General features: G+C 43.0%; 1 protein-coding gene across 1 annotated transcript in view; it reads right to left on the bottom strand.

The window, feature by feature from the left end:
* Positions 1-22,369, bottom strand: part of LOC137537855 (kielin/chordin-like protein) — a 267,049-nt gene that overhangs the window by 221,348 nt on the left and 23,332 nt on the right. Inside the window, exons 4-5 of the mRNA XM_068259806.1 lie at positions 19,926-20,094; positions 2,653-2,751 (exon numbers count right to left, since the gene is read on the bottom strand). Coding sequence (XP_068115907.1) covers positions 2,653-2,751; positions 19,926-20,094 — 268 coding nt within the window. The remainder of the gene's footprint in view (positions 1-2,652; positions 2,752-19,925; positions 20,095-22,369) is intronic.

Genomic DNA, 22,369 nt, shown 5'->3' with positions numbered 1-22,369 from the left:
GCGGCAGGGGATTAGCTCACCCTTATTGCCGCCTCTGGCCGCTGTGCTCCACATCACTTTCCATCTCTCTGATGCTTCCTCCTGGTTGTGAAGGAGGAAGATGGAGAGCTGTAATGTGTCTTGGAGCACAATGGCCAGAGGAGTTAACAGAAGTTCCCCTGTTGCGGTCTGCATATGTAAAAATGTGCATTCTGATCCAAAGCATTTGGACTGCTGTTCTGAATTTGAACGCTCATCCTTACTGAAAAGGAACATTATTGACCTGAAGAGTGTTTGTGCAATTGAGTTCTTTTGAAATCAGTCTAGACATCCATCTTTTGGTAAGTAATCTTTTACCTTTTAATACTTTTAAACTGTTCATTTTTTTTAGGAGCCTTCTACACCCTAGTTGTCTTTTAACTAACAGTAACCCCCCTCCCCCCCCCTTCCTACTCACTGAAAGTACTTAAACTGACCGCCGGTATTCTGACAAGGTAGCCTAAAATAAGAGCCCTAAAGAGATCCAGCTCATTGTGTTTTGTCAGCAAGGGCCACTGGGCAAATCATACAGGCTGCCTTTGATTTTCTTGACTTCTTTGATCCTTCAGAGTAGTGGTGGGAGCTCTGTTCATATGAATAGAGAAGTCATAGCACCAAAAAAAAAAATACAGGCGCTGGCTGGGATTCACATTGCAAAAATAGCCACTTGAACAGCATGATAACCTTTAAAGAAAAATATTTACTTGTTACAGCTGATAGAAATCCTACAATAAATCTGCAGTGGAGCTACTTCCTGCTTTCATGGAAGCAGACATATTGTTAAAATCCTGTGTTAAATTAGCTGCTCTGCCATGGCAGAGAAGATCCCTGAGCTGACAAAGCTGAGAGATCAAATTACAGTGGTGATAAGACACAGATGAGGGGGAATAAGACAGGCTAAACTCTCTAAATAGATAGAGGGTTAAGTGAGTTCAGGTCCTTGTTAAAGGATCGCTACAGCGAAAAAGTAAGCAGTTAAAAATCTGAGATAGCAGGCAGGTTTTGGACAAGTCTATCTCCTCATGGGGGATTCTTGGGATTTGTTTGTTTTCAAAAGCATTTCCTAATTGGTAGTTGCTAAGTCTAACTGCCAAAATAGTGTGCTAGTGAGTAGGGAGGCTGGCTGATATCTTACTATTTTGTCAGTTAGACTTAGCAACTGCCATTCAGGAAATGCTTATGAAAACAAAGAATACCCTGAGAATACCCCATGAGGAGATGGGGAGAGGGTAGGAGGCGCCCGTAGACATATATCACGCAGACTCCCCTATCCCCTGCAAGTGTTTTTTCAGTTCTTTAGTGTTTTACATATATACAGTATATTGATATTTACTTTTATATACATATCTACACATGTACAGATTGTGTTCCTGTACTAACGATTGAGGTATTCATGTATTTTTTAGACGGAATGCTTTGTTTATGGATATTTTAATGTTGAATTCCATTTAAGGGACTTAAACATGAAAATAATCACTTTATGTAAGGTCTCTTGTATATATGAGTTCCTCCTCTATTTTATAGGTCTTTTTTATGAATATTTTATATATTTTCTATGTTTCTTGCATTTATATAATAATTTTTATTATATATATACTGGTGGTGTAAGTGTATTTAACCACTGAGTCTCTAGTGATCTAGTTAAACCTGATGTAATATTTTTTTATATTGTTAGTGATTTGTGTGTAGTGTCATGAAGTTGTTCCTGATTACCTCCATTTGTATCTAAAGGCACGCCTATAGACCTGAGGAAGCGGTTTTTACAGTGAATCGCGTTGTCAATTGTGCCCCAATAAAATTCGAGAAATACTAAACACTGCCTTACCAGTGAGATTTACTGCTATAAGATAGGAACCTTAGTACCTTATTCTAAAATTGAAACATTGCATATTTGATCTGAACTAGTGACATATGTCTACGGGCGCCTCCTACCCTCTCCCAGACTTCTATACCCCTGTATAGGGGAGTGTGCACTCGGAAGTGTTCTCAGTGACCAGCTTTTTGATTGGAGTAGCGACCTCCCATACCATCTGAAGCAAGGCCGAGTGAGGACTGCACCTCCTCACATGCGAGAAAGGTGGTTGCTTTTTTTGGCAACCCAATTTCGTGAGTATAATATCTCTCAACACATATATATAGATATACTCCTAGTGTCTCTTGGATAATACACAAGATCGGGCTCCCGGTCCCCCTGTGTTCCTTTTTTGTCTTTCATAAGAGCCTACCATGAGGAGAAGGACTAGTCCAAGACCTGTCAGTTCTGTCAGATTTTAACTGCCTCCTTTTTTTCCGCTGTAGTGGGCTTTTAAGAGAAACAACTGCCTCCTGCCTTGCATAGTATTGCTTTGTTTTGCATGCCAGCATCCTCATTGCTCTGACAAGTCTCATGCTATTTAAAACAACAGGAGTACAACTTTGAACAAAAATCAATGATTGGTCAGATGGTGTCATTTCAATTTGCATAGAATAAACATGTGCACCGGTGAGATGCTTAAAGATCTTCATCTATGCTTGTAGATATTCAAATAACATTAAGACAGATATAAGATCACTGTCACAACATATAACAAATCAGTTCTAAAAATGTGTGTGCAATTTGAACAATTAATAATATGTACCATTCTGTGAACTTACCACAAGTAAAGTTGGTGCAGCAGCCTCCCAAGGGTACGTCAGGGTTAAAGCCAAGTTTGCAATAGTGAGGTTTGTGGTCACACAGAGTTTCATTGAATACTGAAAAACATGTGTTGGTGTTATCTCTGTTACCAACTCAGCTAGAAGTTTCAAAAGAATTACATGTTTTGATTGGTAATTTAATTCTTCATTTTTCAGAATCAGAATCAGAATCAGAATCAGTTTTATTTCGCCAAGTACAGCAAGAGCTGTAATCGGAATTATTTGTGGTACACATGGCATAGGCAGTGTAAAGACAGACAGAGAAAGACAGATACAAAACGCATACAATATACAAATACAAAAATAGGAATGCAGTGGTCAAGGACCGTTCTGGCCATATCACTGCTGTGCAGGGCAGTCAGGTAATAATAAGGTGCACTAAAAATGTCCACAGTCTCTTTCTGGATAAAGAACCAGGGCAGGCAGAGGCAGGAGTCGGCTGACCGACCCGGCAGTTAGAGATTCAGGCCGGGCCGGGGAAGGTTAGAGTTCAGTAGACGAACAGCCTGGGGGAAGAAGGTGTTTTTCCGCCTAGTAGTTTTGGATGGTAAAGTCCTGTAGCGGCGGCCCAATGGGAGGAGCCTGAAGTAGTGGCTGCCTGGGTGGGAGGGGTCGCGGGAGATCATGGTTGCCCTCTTTCTCATCCTAGAAGAGTGGAGGAGATCAAGAGGAGGAAGAGGAGAGCCGATGATCTTCTCTGCGTCAGTTATGACTCTCTGCAGCTTGTGTTTGTCGCTTGCCGCTGCGCCTGCATACCAGACAATTACAGAGGAGCAGAGGATAGATTCTGTGGTGGCGGTATAGAAGCTGGTCAGCAGCTCCCTGGGCATGCCAAATCTCTTCAGTTGGCGCAGGAAGAACAACCGCTTATGATTAAACAACTAGGCCACTGACCTTTCTGTTTTGCTATTGGGTGGCCACGCTGACCATATTTTCGGTTGTGCCTGAGGGCATATTCACAGTGGGACGTTGCAGTTTAATGCGACGTTAAAGTCGCAACGTGTTTGCGTTAAGAGGTAACGCACTGCAAGCAGTGAGTTACCACAACGCAACATTTTCAACGCAACGATAACGTTGCACTGTGATCGGCCCATAGGATTATCATTGCAGTGCAGTAAGACTTTATAATGCAGCTCCGCAACGTGGCACTGTGAATGCGACCTGAAAATGGTGTATCTAATCTGATCCAGTTTTTCTCATGCATTCATAGTTGGTGTATTATGTATACAGTTGCTTTGATTTCATTAACTTTTTTCTTGAGATTTTTTCACATCTTATAGATTTGCAACCCTCAGCAAGAAAAAAACAAAAAACATTTAAACTAGTTGTTCTAAAATAACTTTTATAAGCTTGATATTACTTTTCTTACCTACTTTTAGCACTTTTGCTTAGGGCGGAAAATATATTTTGCATATAAGATTGAAAAAAAATCTGCTAGGAGAAAATTCAGGAAAAAGTTCTTTGAATCAGGGCCAATAACAACAACCCTTACAGTACTTTGGTAAAAGTATTTTAGCTTTTTTTTTAAAGGACTTACGAGGTCAAATCGTAAAAAAAGTCATATACCTGTATGCTAATTTAAGGCACGGAGGACGCCGTCCGCGCCCTCCGTGCCATTCCGCCGGGTCCCTTGCGCTCAATAGCCGTGGCTGTGCAGTCCGCTTAGCCGCGAGTGCGGCTGCGCAGCTCTAGGGCCAACCCCCCGATCCACACAACTTGTAGCGTGGTTCGGGGGGTTGGCCCTAGAGCTGCGCAGCCGCACTCGCGGCTAAACGGACTGCGCAGCCGCGGCCGACTCATGCGGCCATCTTTTTGCAGCCAAGAGAGCCCGACCTGGGCCGAGTGGTCGGGGGCCGGCCGGGGGGCTATTGAGCGCAGGGGACCCGGTGGAATGGCACGGAGGGCGTCCTCCGTGCCTTAAATTAGCATACAGGTATTTGACTTTTTTTACGATTTGACCTCGTAAGTCCTTTAAAGTATTACTTTGCATGGGTTTTTTTTGTTGTTGTTGTTTTTTTAACAGGGCACATATTGAAATGCAGCAGTTAAGTTTAAGAATAGAGATGGCCCTGAATGGTTCACCTGCGGACGGTTCCAGGCAAACTTCCAGTGGTTCACGTTTGCCAGCGAAGGCGAACTTTTGCAGAAGTTCGGTGCACCCCCATAGTGCGCCATTAGGGTCAGCTTTGACCCTCTATGTCACAGTTAGCAGGCACATTGTAGCCAATTAGGCTACACTCTCTCCTGGAGCCATCCCCCCCCCCCCTTATAAAAGGCAGGCAGCCCCGGGCTTTACACTCACTCGTGTGCCTGCATTACTTAGTGAAGGGACAGCTGCTGGCAGACTCTTATAGGGGAAAGATTAGGTAGGCTCTTGTAGTCTTGTTAGCTTGCTCCTGGCTGATTGTTATTGCTAAAATAGCACCCCTCAACAGCTCTTTTGAGAGTTAATGTTCTCCTGATGTGTTGTTGTTTTTTTTTTTGTGTTGCCCACTGACACTGCATTATACAGCCCTATCTGTTGCAAATGGACCTTGGTAATGGCTATTACTGTGCCAGCCAGGCCCTGCCTAACTATCTATACTGGGACACCACCTATGCCTACATAACTACTGGGGCACCTGCTTACCTATACGGGGACACCTACATATGCCTACCTACCTACGTACCTATACTGGGTCTCCTACCTATGCCTAGCTAACTGCTGGGGCACCTACCTATGCCTATCTACCTATACTGGGGCACCTACCTATGCCTACATAACTATACTAGGGCACCTACCTATGCCTACCGACCTATACTGGGACTTCTACCTATGCCTAGCTAACTACTGGGGCACCTACCTATGCCTACCTACCTATACTGGGGCACCTACCTATGCCTACCTACCTATACTGGGACTCCTACCTATGCCTAGCTAATATTGGGGCACCTACCTATGCCTACCTACCTATACTAGGGCACCTACCTATGCCTACCTACCTATACTGGGACTCCTACCTATGCATAGCTAACTACTGGGGCACCTACCTATGCCTATCTACCTATACTGGGACTCCTACCTATGCCTAGCTAGCTACTGAGGCACCTACCTATGCCTACCTACCTATACTAGGGCACCTACCTATGCCTACCTACCTATACTGGGGCACCTACCTTATGCCTACCTACTTATACTGGGACTCCTACCTATGCCTAGCTAACTACTGGGGTGCCTATCTATGCCTACCGACCTATACTAGGGCACCTACCTATGCCTACCTACCTATACTGGGACTCCTACCTATGCCTAGCTAACTACTGGGGCACCTACCTACTGTAACACTTACCTATGCCTACCTACCTATAATGGGACTTCTACCTATGCCTAGCTAACTACTGGGGCACCTACCTATGCCCACCTACCTATACTGGGACTCCTACCTATGCCTAGCTAACTACTGGGGCGCCTACCTACCTATACTGGGGCACCTACCTATGCCTACCTACCTATACTGGGACTCATACCTATGCCTAGCTAACTACTGGGGCACTTACCTATGCCTATCTTCCTATACTGGGACACCTACCTATGCCTGCCTACCTATACTGGGACTTCTACCTATGCCTAGCTAGCTCCCACCCAGCATAGGTATGTGTAAAAATACACCCCAAAACACATTATACTACTTCTCCCAAGTACAGCGATACCACATGTGTGGCACTTTTTTGCACCCTAACTGCGCTAAGGGGCCCAAAGTCCTATTAGTACCTTTAGGATTTCACAGGTCATTTTGAGACATTTGGTTTCTAGACTACTCCTCACGGTTTAGGGCCCCTAAAATGCCAGGGCAGTATAGGAACCCCACAAATGACCCCATTATAGAAAGAAGACACCCCAAGATATTCTGTTAGGACTATGGTGAGTTCATAGAAGATTTTATTTTTTTGTCAAAAGTTAGCGAAAATTGATTTGTATTGTTTTTTTTTCACAAAGTGTCATTTCCGCTAACTTGTGACAAAAAACAAAATCTTCTATGAACTCACCACAGGGGGTCTGGGAAGGATCTGAGGGTGTGGTGGAGGTGACCAGGGGGCAGTTAAGGGCTTAATCTAAAAAATAGCGTTGGCAGATAGTGACAGGGAGTGATTGATCGGAGATTAGGGGGGTGATTGGGTGGGGTCTGAGGAGTGCTGTGGGCGATCAGAGGGCAGGGGGGGGGGGGGGGTGGGGGCAGATCAGTGTGTTTGGGTGCAGACTAGGGGGGCTGCAGCCTGCCCTGGTGGTCCCTCGATCACTGGGACCAAGAGGGCAGGAGGCAGCCTGTATAATACGCTTTGTATACATATATATGAGTATCTTGACGTTATAAACTGCTTTGCTAAGAGTGATACAGTGTGATCCTAGCCATGCCCCAAATCAATTGGAAGCGGACATTGTGACATTGTGGCTATGTGTGAATCAATTTGTTGATGGTGACCAAGACCTCTCTTAACAAGGTTTCTTAAGGCAATATCTATGAGGAAAGCTCCAGTTTAAAAAGGAGTTACATCATGCTCTATAATTTAATAAATACAGCGGCTGATAATAGACATGTATGAGAAGAAGTTTTTCCTCCTCTGGCCCCAAGTCTTTTTTATATGCCCTGCATCTTAGGGGGATATGAATATGCATTTCAGTTGATGTCTGTGCTAGTTTTTTAGTTATTCCATTTCCACATTAGAGCCCATTGTATTTATTATTATTATTATTATTATTTAGTATTTATATAGCGCCGACATATTACGCAGCGCTGTACAGTGTATATATATATCTTGTCACTAACTGTCCCTCAAAGGAGCTCACAATCTAATCCCTACCATTGCCATATGTCTATATTATGTAGTGTAAGTACTGTAGTCTAGGGCCAATTTTTTTTTTTTTTTTTTTTTTTTTTAGGGGGAGCCAATTAACTTATCCGTATGTTTTTTTTTGGAATGTGGGAGGAAACCGGAGTGCCCGGAGGAAACCCACGCAGACACGGAGAGAACATACAAACTCTTTGCAGATAGTGCCCTGGCTGGGATTCGAACCAGGGACCCAGCGCTGCAAGGCGAGAGAGCTAACCACTACGCCACCATGCTGATTATTTGATATAGGGATATACAGTATGTATGGTGTGCTTATGGCAGCTTATAGAGATCATATTGGTTGTATTTTGTACAACCTCTGTGAATGTTTTTAGTAATTTGAGGCATTGTTTTGTACAATAGCTTGTTGTGCCTACTATGGCGTGAATACGTCTGACTACCTTACAAATTGATTGATAGGGGTGTGCTGGGGCATTGCTAGCCCCAAAAATCAGTTGTATGTCCCCCAGGCAGAGTCAGCTGTGGTGTCTCAATGGTGCACATGCTGGGAGCTGTGGTGCAACAATTGGGGGTATGCTGGATGCTGTGGTGCCTCTATGTGGATGCTGCGGTGCCATGCTGGGTGCTGTGATGCCTTTATGGGTGCATGCAGGGAGCTGTGGTTCTTCTATGGGGGCATGTTGGGAGTTGTGGTTCTTCTATGGGGGCATGTTGGGAGATTTGAGGCATCAATGCGAGGTCCAGGGAAGCATAGAAAGGGGTCCACTAGAATGTTAGAAAATGCTGCGGGGGAACTGCCAGATAACATGGTGGCAGGCCAGCCCATCCAGAAGAAAGCCAGACCAGCCAGCACAGAAGCCAAATAACTCTACCTAGTTATGTTTAACCTCCTTAGCGGTAACCCCGAGTCAAGCTCGGGCCAGAAAGCCGCAGCTCAGAGTGGTAATCCCGAATTGAATTCCTTCAAAGGTTTTGAATGTGCAGAGGTGCCACAGATCTATCTATCAGTATGATTTTTAGGGTCTAAAAGCTTGAGAAAAAACTGTGGTGCTTTTGGACAATACATTTGGAAATAATCATACCGCCAGGGGGCAACACTGCTTATTTATGTGATATGCTGCATTTTTGTTTTTTTATGTTAATGCAGAGAGGGGCTTTATCCAACATTTTGCTGGACAGACCTACTTAGACCGCTGTTAACTTCATGTAAATTTGGCTCCACCCATGATCACACCCACATTCGGGTGTGTGGCCACACCCATTTTCCAGTTGGAGTGCCCAAAAGTGCCCTGAATCTCTTAGGATCCTAGCAACACCCCTGGGGGTGTGTATTGACCAGTATGATCTCTCATCCTATATGAAGTATCTCGGCAGCTACACTAATCATGGTCATTTCTTTACAATCTTTGTGAGAGGATTTTTTTGTCTTTCAAGAGGAACTGTTGTGAAAATCTTAAAATGTAAAACACATACAAAAGTGAAGTACATTCCTTCTAGAGTAAAATGAGCCATAAATGACTTTTCTCCTATGTTGCTGTCACTTACAGTAGGTAGTAAAAATCTGACATTACTGACAGGTTTTGGGGGATTCTCAGCATGGCCTTTATTCTTTATAAAGACATTCCCTGAAAATAATTAATACAATGATGCTTGCCAGCCTCCCTGCTCACCGTACACTATTTTGGCAGTTGGTCGGAGCAACTGCCATTTACTACGTGTTTTTAAAGAGTAACTGTCAGGCTGCAGAAGCTAATTTAAACCTCTATTCTCCTGTGTTAAACAGTTTAGAAGGAAGCTCAAAAGCCATTAGTGAAGATAGACATTTCAGTTACCTTTGATGTGTGCTTATCTTAAAGTCTGTTATAGACCCATAAAGACGCAAGCCGCAGCTAAACTGCAAAGCATTCTGGGGCCCTCCCCTCGGCTGCTAATGAGACGGTACAGGAGCTTCTAATCAGTCCAGCGCGAAGCACTGATAAATCTCGGGCAGACTACACTGCAGGAGTCAGCTATTGTTCCTAGCCACATGGCTCATTAATATTCACTGCACACCGTGTTGTTCAAGAACGAGCTTATCTGTGATCAGAAGCAGGCAGGACATGACGACACATTTGACAGAAAAACATGGAGCCTGCCATGAGCTGTCAGGAGCATCTATCTCTGCATATACTATATACAAAATCTGTGAAATCCAAACGTGGACAGTGAAATGCATATGTAATGTAAGTACAGCCAATCTTTAGCTACTGATATATGTGTTTATTTTCTCTGAGACCCTATACCTAACAGCTCCTCTTTAAATATAAAGAAAACCCTGAGAATCCCCTTATGAGAAGACGGGCTAGTCCAAAATCTGTTGGTAATGTCAGATTTCTACTATTTACTGTAAGTGACAGCAACATAGGAGAAAAGTTAGGGCTCGTTTCCACTATAGCGAATCCGCATGCGGGCACTGCATGCGGATTCGCATAGTCAATGTAAGTGGATGGGGCTGTTTCCACTTGTGCGGCGGCGGGAGCGTTTTTCGGTGCGGCAGAAATCTGCACGGCAGAGCCGTCAGATTTCGCGTGCGGGAGGAATGCGGGCGAATTGCCGCTAATGCATTTAATAGGGAAATCGCATGCGGCTTTGTCATGCGGATTTCCCCGCGATTTCGCTTGCGATTTTGCATGGTTTGCTATGGAGCTTTACTCAGGCAGTGACATGGTTAAATTCGCCTGGCTCCTTGCCATGCGAAATCGCATGCGAAATCGCGGCTAAATCCGCAGGTGGAAACGCAGCCGCATGCGATTTCTTCTGCGGTGGAATCCAGGCGATTCCGCACCGCAACAGTGGAAACGAGCCCTAATTCATGGCTCATTTTACTCTGGGAGAAAAGTACTTCTTATTTGTATGTGTTTTAAATTTTAAGATGTTTGCGACAGTTCCTCTTTAAGCACTGAGAAGTAATTTCTTTGTGTTTTATGTATTGGCAGAATTTAGACCGACTACCTCACACTAATTTATCCAGTTTACCCCCAAGGGGTTTTACCCTAATGAACCAGTGCAATTTACACCTGTCAGTGCTTCTCCATTTTATTCGCTAATAACTGTATTACTATTTATTACAACAAAATTGGAAAAATAAGAAAGTATTGGAAAAAAAATCATTATTTCTCAGTTTCCGGGCTATTATAGTTTTTTAAATAAAACATTCTCCTGTGGTCAGAGCCGGGACAAGGTCCTCCAGCACCCAAGGCTGAGACACCAAAGTGCTCCCCTCCATCCCTCCCACCCCAGCCATCACACACTGATTGCTATTAGACTAAGAGGGCCACAGGGCCCACAACCTACCCAACACCTTAATATCTAGTTACATGGCTTGCAGTCACTGCCACGTATCCCATTTTCTTATTTCTTTCTGCTTCAAACACAATTAGGAATGACAGCTGAATGAATTCTGCGCCCCCTCCTACACTGCGCCCTGAGGCTGGAGCCTCTCCAGCCTATGCCTCGGCCCGGCCCTGCCTGTGGTTAAAACCCACGTGCAGTGCAGCGGTGGGAGCGAGTGACTTCCTGTTGCTGTTAAAGGGATACTGTAGGGGGGTCGGGGGAAAATGAGCTGAACTTACCCGGGGCTTCTAATGGTCCCCCGCAGACATCCTGTGTTGGCGCAGCCACTCCCCAATGCTCCGGCCCAGCCTCCGGTTCACTTCTGGAATTTCTGACTTTAAAGTCAGAAAACCACTGCGCCTGCGTTGCCGTGTCCTCGCTCCCGCTGATGTCACCAGGAGTGTACTGTGCATACACAAACCATACTGGGCCTGCGCTGAGCGCTCTTGATGACATCAGCGGGATCGAACAGCCGGCAACGCAGGCGCAGTGGTTTTCTGACTTTAAAGTCAGAAATTCCAGAAGTGAACCGGAGGCGGGGCCGGAGCATCGGTGAGCGGCTGCGTGGGCACAGGATGTCTGCGGGGGACCATTAGAAGCCCCGGGTAAGTTCAGCTCATTTTCCCCCGACCCCCCTACAGTATCCCTTTAAGAGTCTCAAACAGGACGTTTTAATAAGCCAGAATGCCATTAACTGGTTATTAGGGGTTAAGGTGGACCAGTTTGATCAGATAAAATTGTTTTATACTACTGTATGTGGTAGGGGTTGTTTGGGGTGTGAAGGTGCTGAGACCACTACAGCAGGTCTGTTTTTCACACTGTGCATGTTCTTATGCTGTATTCCCTTATACAGAGGGTTAAAAATACGTTTTTAGTCTTGTATATATTCTGCAGCTCAATATATATACATATATATATATATATATATATATATATATATATATATATATATATATATATATATATATACAGTGGGATGTGAAAGTTTAGGCAACCTTATTAATAGTCATGATTTTCCTGTATAAATCGTTGGTTGTTACGATAAAAAATGTCAGTTAAATATATCATATAGGAGACACACACAGTGATATTTGAGATGTGAAATGAAGTTTATTGGATTTACAGAAAGCGTGCAATAATTGTTTAAACAAAATTAGGTGAAGAAGTGAAATCAGTATTTAGTAGATTCTCCTTTTGCAGAAATTACAGCCTCTAAATGCTTCCTGTAGGTTCCAATGAGAGTCTGGATTCTGGTTGAAGGTATTTTGGACCATTCCTCTTTACAAAACATTTCTAGTTCATTCCGATTTCATGGCTTCCAAACATAGACAGCTCTCTTTAACTCACACCACACATTTTCAATTATATTCAGGTCTGGGGACTGAGATGGCCATTCCAGAATGTTGTACTTGTTCCTCTGCATGAATGTCTTAGTGAATTTTGAGCAGTGTTTAGGGTCGTCGTCTTGTTGAAAGATCCAGCCCTGGTGCAGCTTCAGCTTTGTCACTGATTCCTGGACATTGGTCTCCAGAATATGTTGATACTGAGTGGAATCCATGCGTCCCTCTCTGCCAAAATTTCCAGTCCCTGCACTGGCCACACAGCCCCACAGCATAATGTAACCGCCACCATATTTTACTGTAGGTAGCAAGTGTTTTTCTTGGAGTGCTGTGTCCTTTTTCTACATGCATAACGCCCCTTGTTATGCCCAAATAACTCAACTTTAGTTTCATCAGTCCACTGCACCTTATTCCAAAATGAAGCTAGCTTGTCCACATGTGCTTTAGCATACCTCAAGCAGCTCTATTTGTGCTGTGGGAGGAGAAAAGGCTTCCTCTGCATCACTCTCGCATAAAGCATCTCCTTGTGTAAAGTGGGCCGAATGGTTGAACAATGAACAGTGACTCCATCTGCAGCAAGATGATGTTGTAGGTCTTTGGTGCTGGTCTGTGGGTTGACTATGACTGTTCTCACCATTCGTCGCTTCTATCTATCCGAAATTTTTCTTGGTGTTTCACTTCGAGCCTTAACTTGAACTGAGCCTGTGGTCTTCCGTTTTTTCAATATGTTCCTAACTGTGGATACAGACAGTTGAAATCTCTGAGGCAGCTTTCTGTATCCTTCCCCTAAACCATGATGGTGAACAATCTTTGTCTTCAGGTCATTTGAGAGTTGTTTTGAGACCCCCGTGTTGCTACTCTTCAGGGAAAATTAAAAGAGGAGGGAAACTTACAATAGATCCCCTTACATACTCTTTCTCATAATTGGTTTCACCTGTGTATGTAGGTCAGGGGTCACTGAGCTTTCCAAGCCAATTTGAGTTCCAATAATTAGTTCTAAAGGTTTTGGAATCAATAAAAGGACAGCAGTGCCCAAGTTTATGCACCTGCCTAATTTTATTTAAACAATTATTGTGCACTTCCTGTAAATCCAATAAACTTCATTTCACTTCTCAAATATCACTGTGTGTGTCTCCTATATGATGTATTTAACTGACATTTTTTATCGTAACAACCAATGATTTACACAGGAAAATCATGATGATTAACAAGGTTGCCCAAACTTTCGCATCCCTCTGTATATATATATATATATATATATGTATATATATATATATATATATATGTATATGTATACATATATATATATATATATATATATACATACATATATATATATATATATATATATATATATATATATATATGAATTTATTTATTTTTTTCCAATAAAGGATTGCAGCTGTTCAGCTTATACTGGTTGGTTTTTCTTTTTCTTTTTTTTTATTCTTTTGAGTTGCAGAACTCCCTTGTTTGCTGATTGGAGAAAGCCTTCGCCCAGCTTTTCACACCACATGTACTCGTTCAACCAGCCTGGCAAGTGCCTGTGTCTGTCCAAGGCTTGGACGAAGGCAATTTCCCAGCTCAGATGAAGGCGAGGGAGGATCGACTTTATTCCTCATTGACAGCAGGAGGAGAGAACAAGGTAGTTGTAGAAGGCCCTTGTTCACCCACTGGAGGAAGCCTTCCCCCCAGCCTCTCCACCTACATGTCTCTATTCAGCCTGCCCAGCATGTGCCTGTGGCTAACAACACCACCCACCCTGGAGATCTGCTGGGTCTAACAAGGGCATTGCACCAGTCAGAGCTACCCAGACAGGAGTTGGCAGAATCCTCCAGTCAACACCAGCGGCTGACCCGTGTGGTAGCTGACCACATGGGATCCCTCAGTGCATATGACAGCATGAACAGTGATGACCCCTTGGAGCAGAAGTACTGAGCTTCCAGACTGGACACCTGGAGGGAGCTTGCACAGTACACCCCGGGAGTCCTTTTTGCCCCTATCGTAGTGTGCTCTTCTGAGAGAAGCTTCAGTGCGGCAGGTGGCGTGGTCAACGAGATGCGTTCCAGTCTGTCCACCATGTTGATGGATAGATTCATGTTCATAAAGATGAACAAAGCTTGGTTTGAAGGTGATTTCCTGGCCCCAGCTGCAGATGAGAGGACCTGAACTGGGACCCCTTTAACTCCCTCAAGTCTCTCACATTTTTTTTTCTGCGATTATTTACACTTGTCTGCCTGTCTGATTTGCCACTGCACATTTGCAAACCTGCTTGTGAGGCCTTCGGTATGTCATATAGAATATGTCATATCGAATGCGTCCTAAGCCACACACACATATTCCAATTGCCATGTCTCAAGCAGCAGGGCAGGGCTATCACTTTTGCTCTGTTACCAAATGGCAGACGTACAGAGCAAGCTTCAGAAGGAGGCAATTAATGTGTGTCCAAAAACCCTGCTGTGTAGGCCATACATTGTCACTCCACTGTGACAGATATATATATAAACAGGGTCTTGCCAGGTTCAACAACCTAGTCTGCTATCTTCAACCCCTCCTGCTGCTTTCATAATTTTATTTAATTAATACTGTGGTCATCCTGCCAGGTTTCATAGCCTATACTGCTACTGACAACTCCCCCTGCTGCTGTTGCTATTGTTTTATTTAATCAATGCTGCGGTCCCACAGTCAGGTTCCACAGCCTATTCTGCTACCACTAACCCCTTCTGCTGTCACTGTTTAATTTAATAAATGCTGTGCTTCCACCTTCAGGTTCCAAGGTCTATTCTGCTACCACCAACTCCTCCTGCTTCTGCCATGATTTAATTAACCACTTAACATCTCAGTCGTTTTCAGCTTATGCATCCGAGCAATGTTCACCTCCCATTCATTAGCCTATAACTTTATCACTACTAATCACAATGAACTGATCTATATCTTGTTTTTTCCGCCACCAATTAGGCTTTCTTTGGGGGGTACATTTTGCTAAGAGCCAATTTACTGTAAATGCATTTTAACAGGAAGAATAAGAAAAAAAATGAAAAAATTCATTATTTGTCAGTTTTCGGCCATTATAGTTTTAAAATAATACATGCCTCCATAATTAAAACCCACGTATTGTTATTGCCCATTTGTCACGGTTATTTCACCATTTAAATTATGTCCCTATCACAATGTATCGCGACAATATTTTATTTGGAAATAAAAGAGCATTTTTTCCGTTTTGCATACATCACTATTTACAAGCTTATAAAAAAAAAATAAAGAGAAATATTTCATCTTTACATAGATATTTAAAAAGTTTAGACCCTTAGGTAAATATTTATGTTTTTTTTTTTTTTTATAGTAATGTTTTTTTTTGTTTTTTTTTATTAAACATTTTATGTGGGCATTTTTGGGAGGGTGGGATATAAAAGTGTTTTATTTGGGGAAATATTGGTGTTGTGTAATGTTTTTGGGTATTTGCTTGTAGTTTTACTTTTTGGCCACAAGATGGCAATCTCGATTTTTTTTTACATGACGTCACTCTAAGCGTACAATGTACGCTTAGAGGGACACAGCTTCAGAAAGAGCGAAGCTTCCGAGAGAAGCTGTCGCTTTTTCAGCGGGGGAGAGGAATCAATGATCGGGCTCCCCAGCCCGATACATTGATTCCGTGGCTACCGACTCCGCGGCCGGGAGTGCGCGTGCACGCGCGCGATCGGCCGCGGGAGCGCGCGGGAGTGCGCCTGTCCTCCTTGACGTTTTTATACGTCAAGGAGGACAAAGTGGTTAATGCTGTGGTCCCACCGCCAGGTTCCATGGCCTATTCTGCTACCACAAACTGTTGCTGCTGCTGTCATAATTAAATTAATGATATCAGGGTGATATGGGTGCTTCAGGGTGCTGGTGTGGGTGGCCGCGATAGATGTGGTGGGCGGGGAGGAGAGCAGTAGCTGCGCAGAAGGCAGGACGGAGCTCTAGCAATACTTAGTAACGCTAGAGCAAAAGCATCTTTAAATTTGGCTCCAAGACTTCCCATTGGTCTATTAACAGACCAATGGGGAGCCTTGGAGCCAAATTAAAATATGCTTTTGCTCTAGCTATACTTAGTATAGCTAGAGCTGGCAGCGGGGAGAGAGAGATCTTCAATCAAGATCATTTGAGGATATTGGTGTGGGACTTTCCGGGAATATTGGCATGGAAACATTTTTGGAAATGTACAGGTAAGTATTTACAGTTAATTAAGAATAATAAAGGACTTTTGTCATTGTTGTGTTTTTATTTCATTTAACCCTTTGTGGAAATGGGTAAGGGGTACTATGTACCCCTATACTGATTTCTCCTGGGAGAGGGTAGGCATCTGGGTGTCCCCTTCTTAAAGGGGGCTCCCAGATGCCACCATGAACCACAAAAAAACCCCAGGGGTCGGCAGCCCACACCTCTTCCTGGGGCACCGGAGATGGGGAAGAACCCTCTGTCCACGGATTGGGCAAAGGCTCTGGGGAGAGGGTTGAGGCTTGGCCGCTCCTCTCCTCCAGAGTCCCCCCATACCATGGACCATGCGGGATGGTTTAGCTCAGGGTGTGAATTCCTACACGGCCAGGGCTCCGCATCCTGGCTATCCCAGCCTGCATGGGGGACAAGGGTTTAAAGAAGCTCAGGAGGGGGACCCGACATATATATATTTTTTTATATATATTTCCCACACTCTGAACAAAATAAAAGGTCCAAAAATAAGTTGCCAGGGATCCTTATACAGCCATATTGCGTCTGAATAGCGATCCCTGGCCAAAGCGTTGCCACATTTCCCCAGGGTTTCCAGGTGGTCATTACGCACTGCGTACTGACCACCTGGAAACCCCATCATAATATTCACTGCTCTTTCTTTTGATATATGTAAATTTAGACTACTGCTAGGTTGGTACATTATCTGTTATTTACCGCATATACTGTAAAAGTATACTTTTTTCCCTATTGTAACTTTAAAATCGATTTTCTCAAAACTATAATGTCTTTTTGAAAAATGTTTTTTTTTCCTCGTTCCCACTGTCCTCCTTAACATACAAATTTGGTATTTCTAGCACTTACGGGAGCTTTGCTATTAACCGCTAAATTTGGTGGCTGTTCGTCTGTCATTTAAGTCTATGGAGTGTGGTTCATGAACAGTTGTGGTAAATTTGCATTTGTGAACACAAAATGTGATGTTTGCTACATCACTAATCTGTCTGCACCCCTTAGCATAACTATGGTAGATAATGTTTTTAATGAATGTACCCCAAATGTGGGTTCATTCCCTACCTTCTAATGTTTGTACAATTATGTGAATGTTCTAGCATTGTCCTATAAAATGTTGTGTTTTTATGAATCCTATTAAAAGGCACCAAAACTGATATCTGACACGATGAAATAAACATGTGTACATACAGTGCAATTCCTGCATATACTGTAACTAGGTTTGTTTTTTTTTTTTCTCGCTTTAGAGTTAAACATTCAGGTATGCAAATGACAGTTTCTCTCTAGTCCACTTAGACTGTAGGGTTAATCACTTAAAGCTGAATTATCACAAATACCTTCTGGTTTAAGAAGGCAGAATTACATTTGGCTTTGCTTTTTGATAGAGGGCTTTTTGGTCTCTTTTAGCCCTTTATACGTCCATGTGGTTCTGTGTCACCATAAACTTTCTGGGTATTCCTTAGGGTAACCCTCTCTAACAATTAACTACAACCATAAACTCTTTCCTGGCAGAGAACAGCATCTAAGTGCAGAGAATTGAAAGAGAAAGGTCAGTAGCCCATGGATTGAAGCTCTGAACTGAGTCAGACTGTGTGAAAGAATGTCATTCAGCTGAGACAATAAAACAATACACCTTCTTATATATATATATATATATATATATATATATATATATATATATATATATATATATATATATATATATATATATATATATATATATATACCGTATATATATATATATATATATATATATATATATATATATATATATATATATATATATATATATATATATATATATATATATATATAATTTAGGAGTAGGATGATGGATATAATTGTTTACCTCATCAATTTATTTTCAGTTCAGGTTTGCTTTACCATCTACCATATATTCTTACCAACCTAACACTAACTGATTCTGCTACAAGGGAATCTGAAGTGAAAATAAACTTATGATATAGTAATTTGTATGTGTAGTACAGTTAAGAAATAAAACATTAGCAGCAGAGATATGAGTCTAATATTGCTTCCAGTACAGGAAGATTCAAGAAACTCCAGTTGTTATCTAGGTAAAAGAGCTTCACTGATCTCTCAGACTTTCAAAGTCGCAGAGAGCTCTGTCTTCTGAAGCTTATTATCTCAAGTGTCTGTCACTGTATTTTGTTTTTCCTGCAGAGTAAAGTTCAAAAGTTCATTAGCCTGCTCTGTGAAATTATTTAGAATGCTGAGTGTAGTGTGTAAACTGCAAATATTAAAGAATGATGCAATGTTATAAAGAAAAAAAAAACTATGGTATATAACTGAAAATAAAAATATGAGACTATTTTCTTTGCTACTTATGCTCTATTAATTATCCATACTACACAACCAATTATTATATCATTTTTTTTTTGCTTTAGTGTCACTTTAAACAGTATGGCAGTGTAACAATTTAAAGGGATACTGTAGGGGGGTCGGGGGAAAATGAGCTGAACTTACCCGGGGCTTCTAATGGTCCCTCGCAGACATCCTGTGCCCGCGCAGCCACTCACCGATGCTCTGGCCCCGCCTCCGGTTCACTTCTGGAATTTCAGACTTTAAAGTCAGAAAACCACTGCGTCTGCATTGCCGTGTCCTCGCTCCCGCTAACGTCACCAGGAGCGTACTGTGCAGGCCCAGTATGGTCTGTGCCTGCGCCGTGCGCTCCTGGTGACATCAGCGGGAGCGAGGACACGGCAACGCAGGCGCAGTGGTTTTCTGACTTTAAAGTCAGAAATTCCAGAAGTGAACCGGAGGCGGGGCCGGAGCATCGGTGAGTGGCTGCGTGGGCACAGGATGTCTGCGGGGGACCATTAGAAGCCCCGGGTAAGTTCAACTCATTTTCCCCCGACCCCCCTACAGTATCCCTTTAAGCTGTGTGGCCTGGTGCACACCAAAACACGCTAGCAGATCCGCAAAATGCTAGCAGATTTTGAAACGCTTTTTCTTATTTTTCTGTAGCGTTTCAGCTAGCATTTTGCGGTTTTGTGAAGCGTTTTTGGTGTAGTAGATTTCAGATATTGTTACAGTAAAGCTGTTACTGAACTGCTTCTGTAACAAAAATGCCTGTAAAACCGCTCTGATCTGCTGTTTTTCATAGCGGTTTGCGTTTTTCCTATACTTTACATTGGAGGCAGAAAAATGCCTCAGCCCGGGAGTATGCGTTTCAGCAAAATGCATGCCGCTCTGGTGTGAACCACCCCATTGAGATACATTGACCAAGCGTATCTGCAGCCGCAAGCGGCTGCAAAAACGCCAAAAAACCCTGTATTGGTTTTGTATGTGCATCTTCCTTTCTACAGTATATAGTACTTATTAGGCCCTGCTTCTTTTACCGAATAAAAAAAGCAAATAATGTTGTATGTCTATACATCAATTTGTTGCTTCACTTCTTCGAAATATGTTTTTGCTGTAGATAAATGCACCCTCATTGCAAACTGTAAGTGTACTTACTGCATTTGAATTCAGGACAGCACTTATTAGGGTCTTGTACAAGAATTGGTTCATAGCCTTTGAGGCAAAGAGGTGGAGTTGGATTTGTGCAATTTATTGCAAAACACATTGGTATGCCTTCTAGAGTGCATGTGCAGTTTTGGCATCCATCTTGAATCCAGATACCAGGCTGAAAAATAGGGGGAAAAAAGACTAGTTTTAACAACCATCTTGTGGACAGAAGGTCACCCTGACAGCATTGCAAATTATGTTTGGTGATTACACAATGCATACTTCTTAACATAAGCCTACAACAAATTGTGGTAGGTAAATATTTACCTCTCGGCCATTTGGGGGCTGCCAGTGCTGGAGCCGAGGGGCAGAGAAGGACGGGTGAAGACTCATTAGAATCCAGAGGTGCGAGTCGCCTGCATATTCCGAGTGTGAAGCAGCTACTGGGTCTACGCTGGATCACAGTTGGTAAATATTTACCGTTGCGCCATTCAGGGGCTTCCAGCGCTGGTACCGAAGGACATTTGACATCACTGGCATCTGGCTCTGTCACGTTTACTAAAATAAGGCTTCCAGTGGTGCATTACTGATAAAATAGTACGGGGCACATACATTCACTAAAATACAGTAAAGTTTTTACCCCCACTTCATACAAACTTACATACATACAGCAAAATTCAATCATTTGCAACCTTCAAAGACCATGTGGGCACAAGCAAATTGCAAATTGTTTTATTCCCAAAGTGCATCAAAGATTACATAACACCATGATATACATCACCCTTCCATGGTACACTGTGTATGGAGACTGTCTGGTCAACAATTGCTTTGCAATATACCTTCATTCCTCATGAGCCACTGTAAAAGCTACATGGTGGGGAAAAACTCAACAGCATGGAGTAGGCGTGGACATTTGAACCGGAAGCTACACGCCTCTACTCAAGTCTGCCCAGTCACATTCTGCCATTGCCAGTGTTGGAGCCTGTGTCATACACGGCACACTTGCTCCAACAAGATACTCCATTCACGCTGCTTTCCATCGGCAGCACGTCAGATACAAGGCTATAGTGTGCATGTGCTTCCCATGGTTTGAGGATAAACTATCCCAAATGGCTTATTGCAATATATCGGGAATTAGCGTAACCAAGAGCCCCAGTCACTGTTTTCCTGTTGTGTGCTGCAGCACCCTCTGCGTGCATGCTTTGCATAGAATTGCATAAAATTTGGTTTGTGCTGCTTACCCCTTGGTATTTATTTATAATTTTCCCCTGTGAACCTGCATAGCCACGCCCACCTCTAGCACATGAGTGCATTGCACATGTTCAGAGAGTTCATTTGGTAGCTAGTGAAGGGTGAGGTGTTTTTAATTTCCTTTTTTCCCATTTAGTTGACTCTTGGGTTTTTGGATTAGTTCCCACTAGACTGCTTATAAAAACTGGCATTTTGACACTTTGGCGCAGTTGGTGAGCTTAAGCACGTTAAAGCGTAACCAAGAGCCCCTGTCACTGTTTTCCTGTTGTGTGCTGCTGCCCCTCTGTATTTATATTGCTATATACGAGGAAGGTGGCCCCGCACAGCTTTAACATAGCAATTTGATGGGGACTTTGTGAAAGGAACCAAACATTTAAGAGCAATTGCTTTTACTCAGTCATTGTAGCTATTTTAAATAAACAAAGACAGTAATGCTCAATTTTACTCAACTTGGGCTACCTTGGGTAGCTTACATCATGAGTTCCCTAGCCCCAACACAGTGTAGCAGTCATAAACCCACCCAACCTCAAGGCACGACCAACAATACTTGGCCCAAAAAAAAATGATGGATTGACACCTTGTGTCCCCTTGTGCCGCTTCTAAATTTTTACATCACTTCCTCCCCACCCTTCTCTCACATGTATACACGACTGACTCTGTGAGGAAAATTACCACATTCCTTTCAGTCTGAAGTTAGATTTATGATACAATGTGCCCTCTACTAGCCTTAAGCCTGATATATACTGTATGCTGTGCAGAGGAGGGTCTGTTTGTCCTGAGAGTTTAAGTGTGGGGGAGAGGTTTAAATCACAGGTATTCGTCATCCTAGATTGGGACATATACATCTTTGTGTGTACACACACACACACACACACACATACACGACTCTACATTGGCAATGCCTGCTAGATCAAGGTCTGACTACTAATAAATTATATACACCTTATCATATTGTATAGAGAGGTGGACTGGCTGGGGGAAGAGGGGGAGATACAGCTACCTCCAGGGTTGCACGCTCTCACATGTAGATAGGGCACTAGTTAGGGGTCACTTATGGGTGCTTATTCTGCCAGGCTGCCCTGTCATTCATGCGGCCAATACTGTATAGTTATGTCTAGGTAATGTCTGGGTGAATGACTGTGCCGCCCAATGATTAACGTTGTACTTGTTCCTCTGCATGAATTCCTTAGTGGATTTTGAGC

The sequence above is a fragment of the Hyperolius riggenbachi genome, chromosome 11, assembly GCF_040937935.1.
Source record: "Hyperolius riggenbachi isolate aHypRig1 chromosome 11, aHypRig1.pri, whole genome shotgun sequence".
NCBI classification, from domain to species: Eukaryota; Metazoa; Chordata; class Amphibia; order Anura; family Hyperoliidae; genus Hyperolius; species Hyperolius riggenbachi.
Note: the sequence above shows the minus strand (reverse complement) of the source record. Positions and strands in the feature narration are given on the sequence as shown.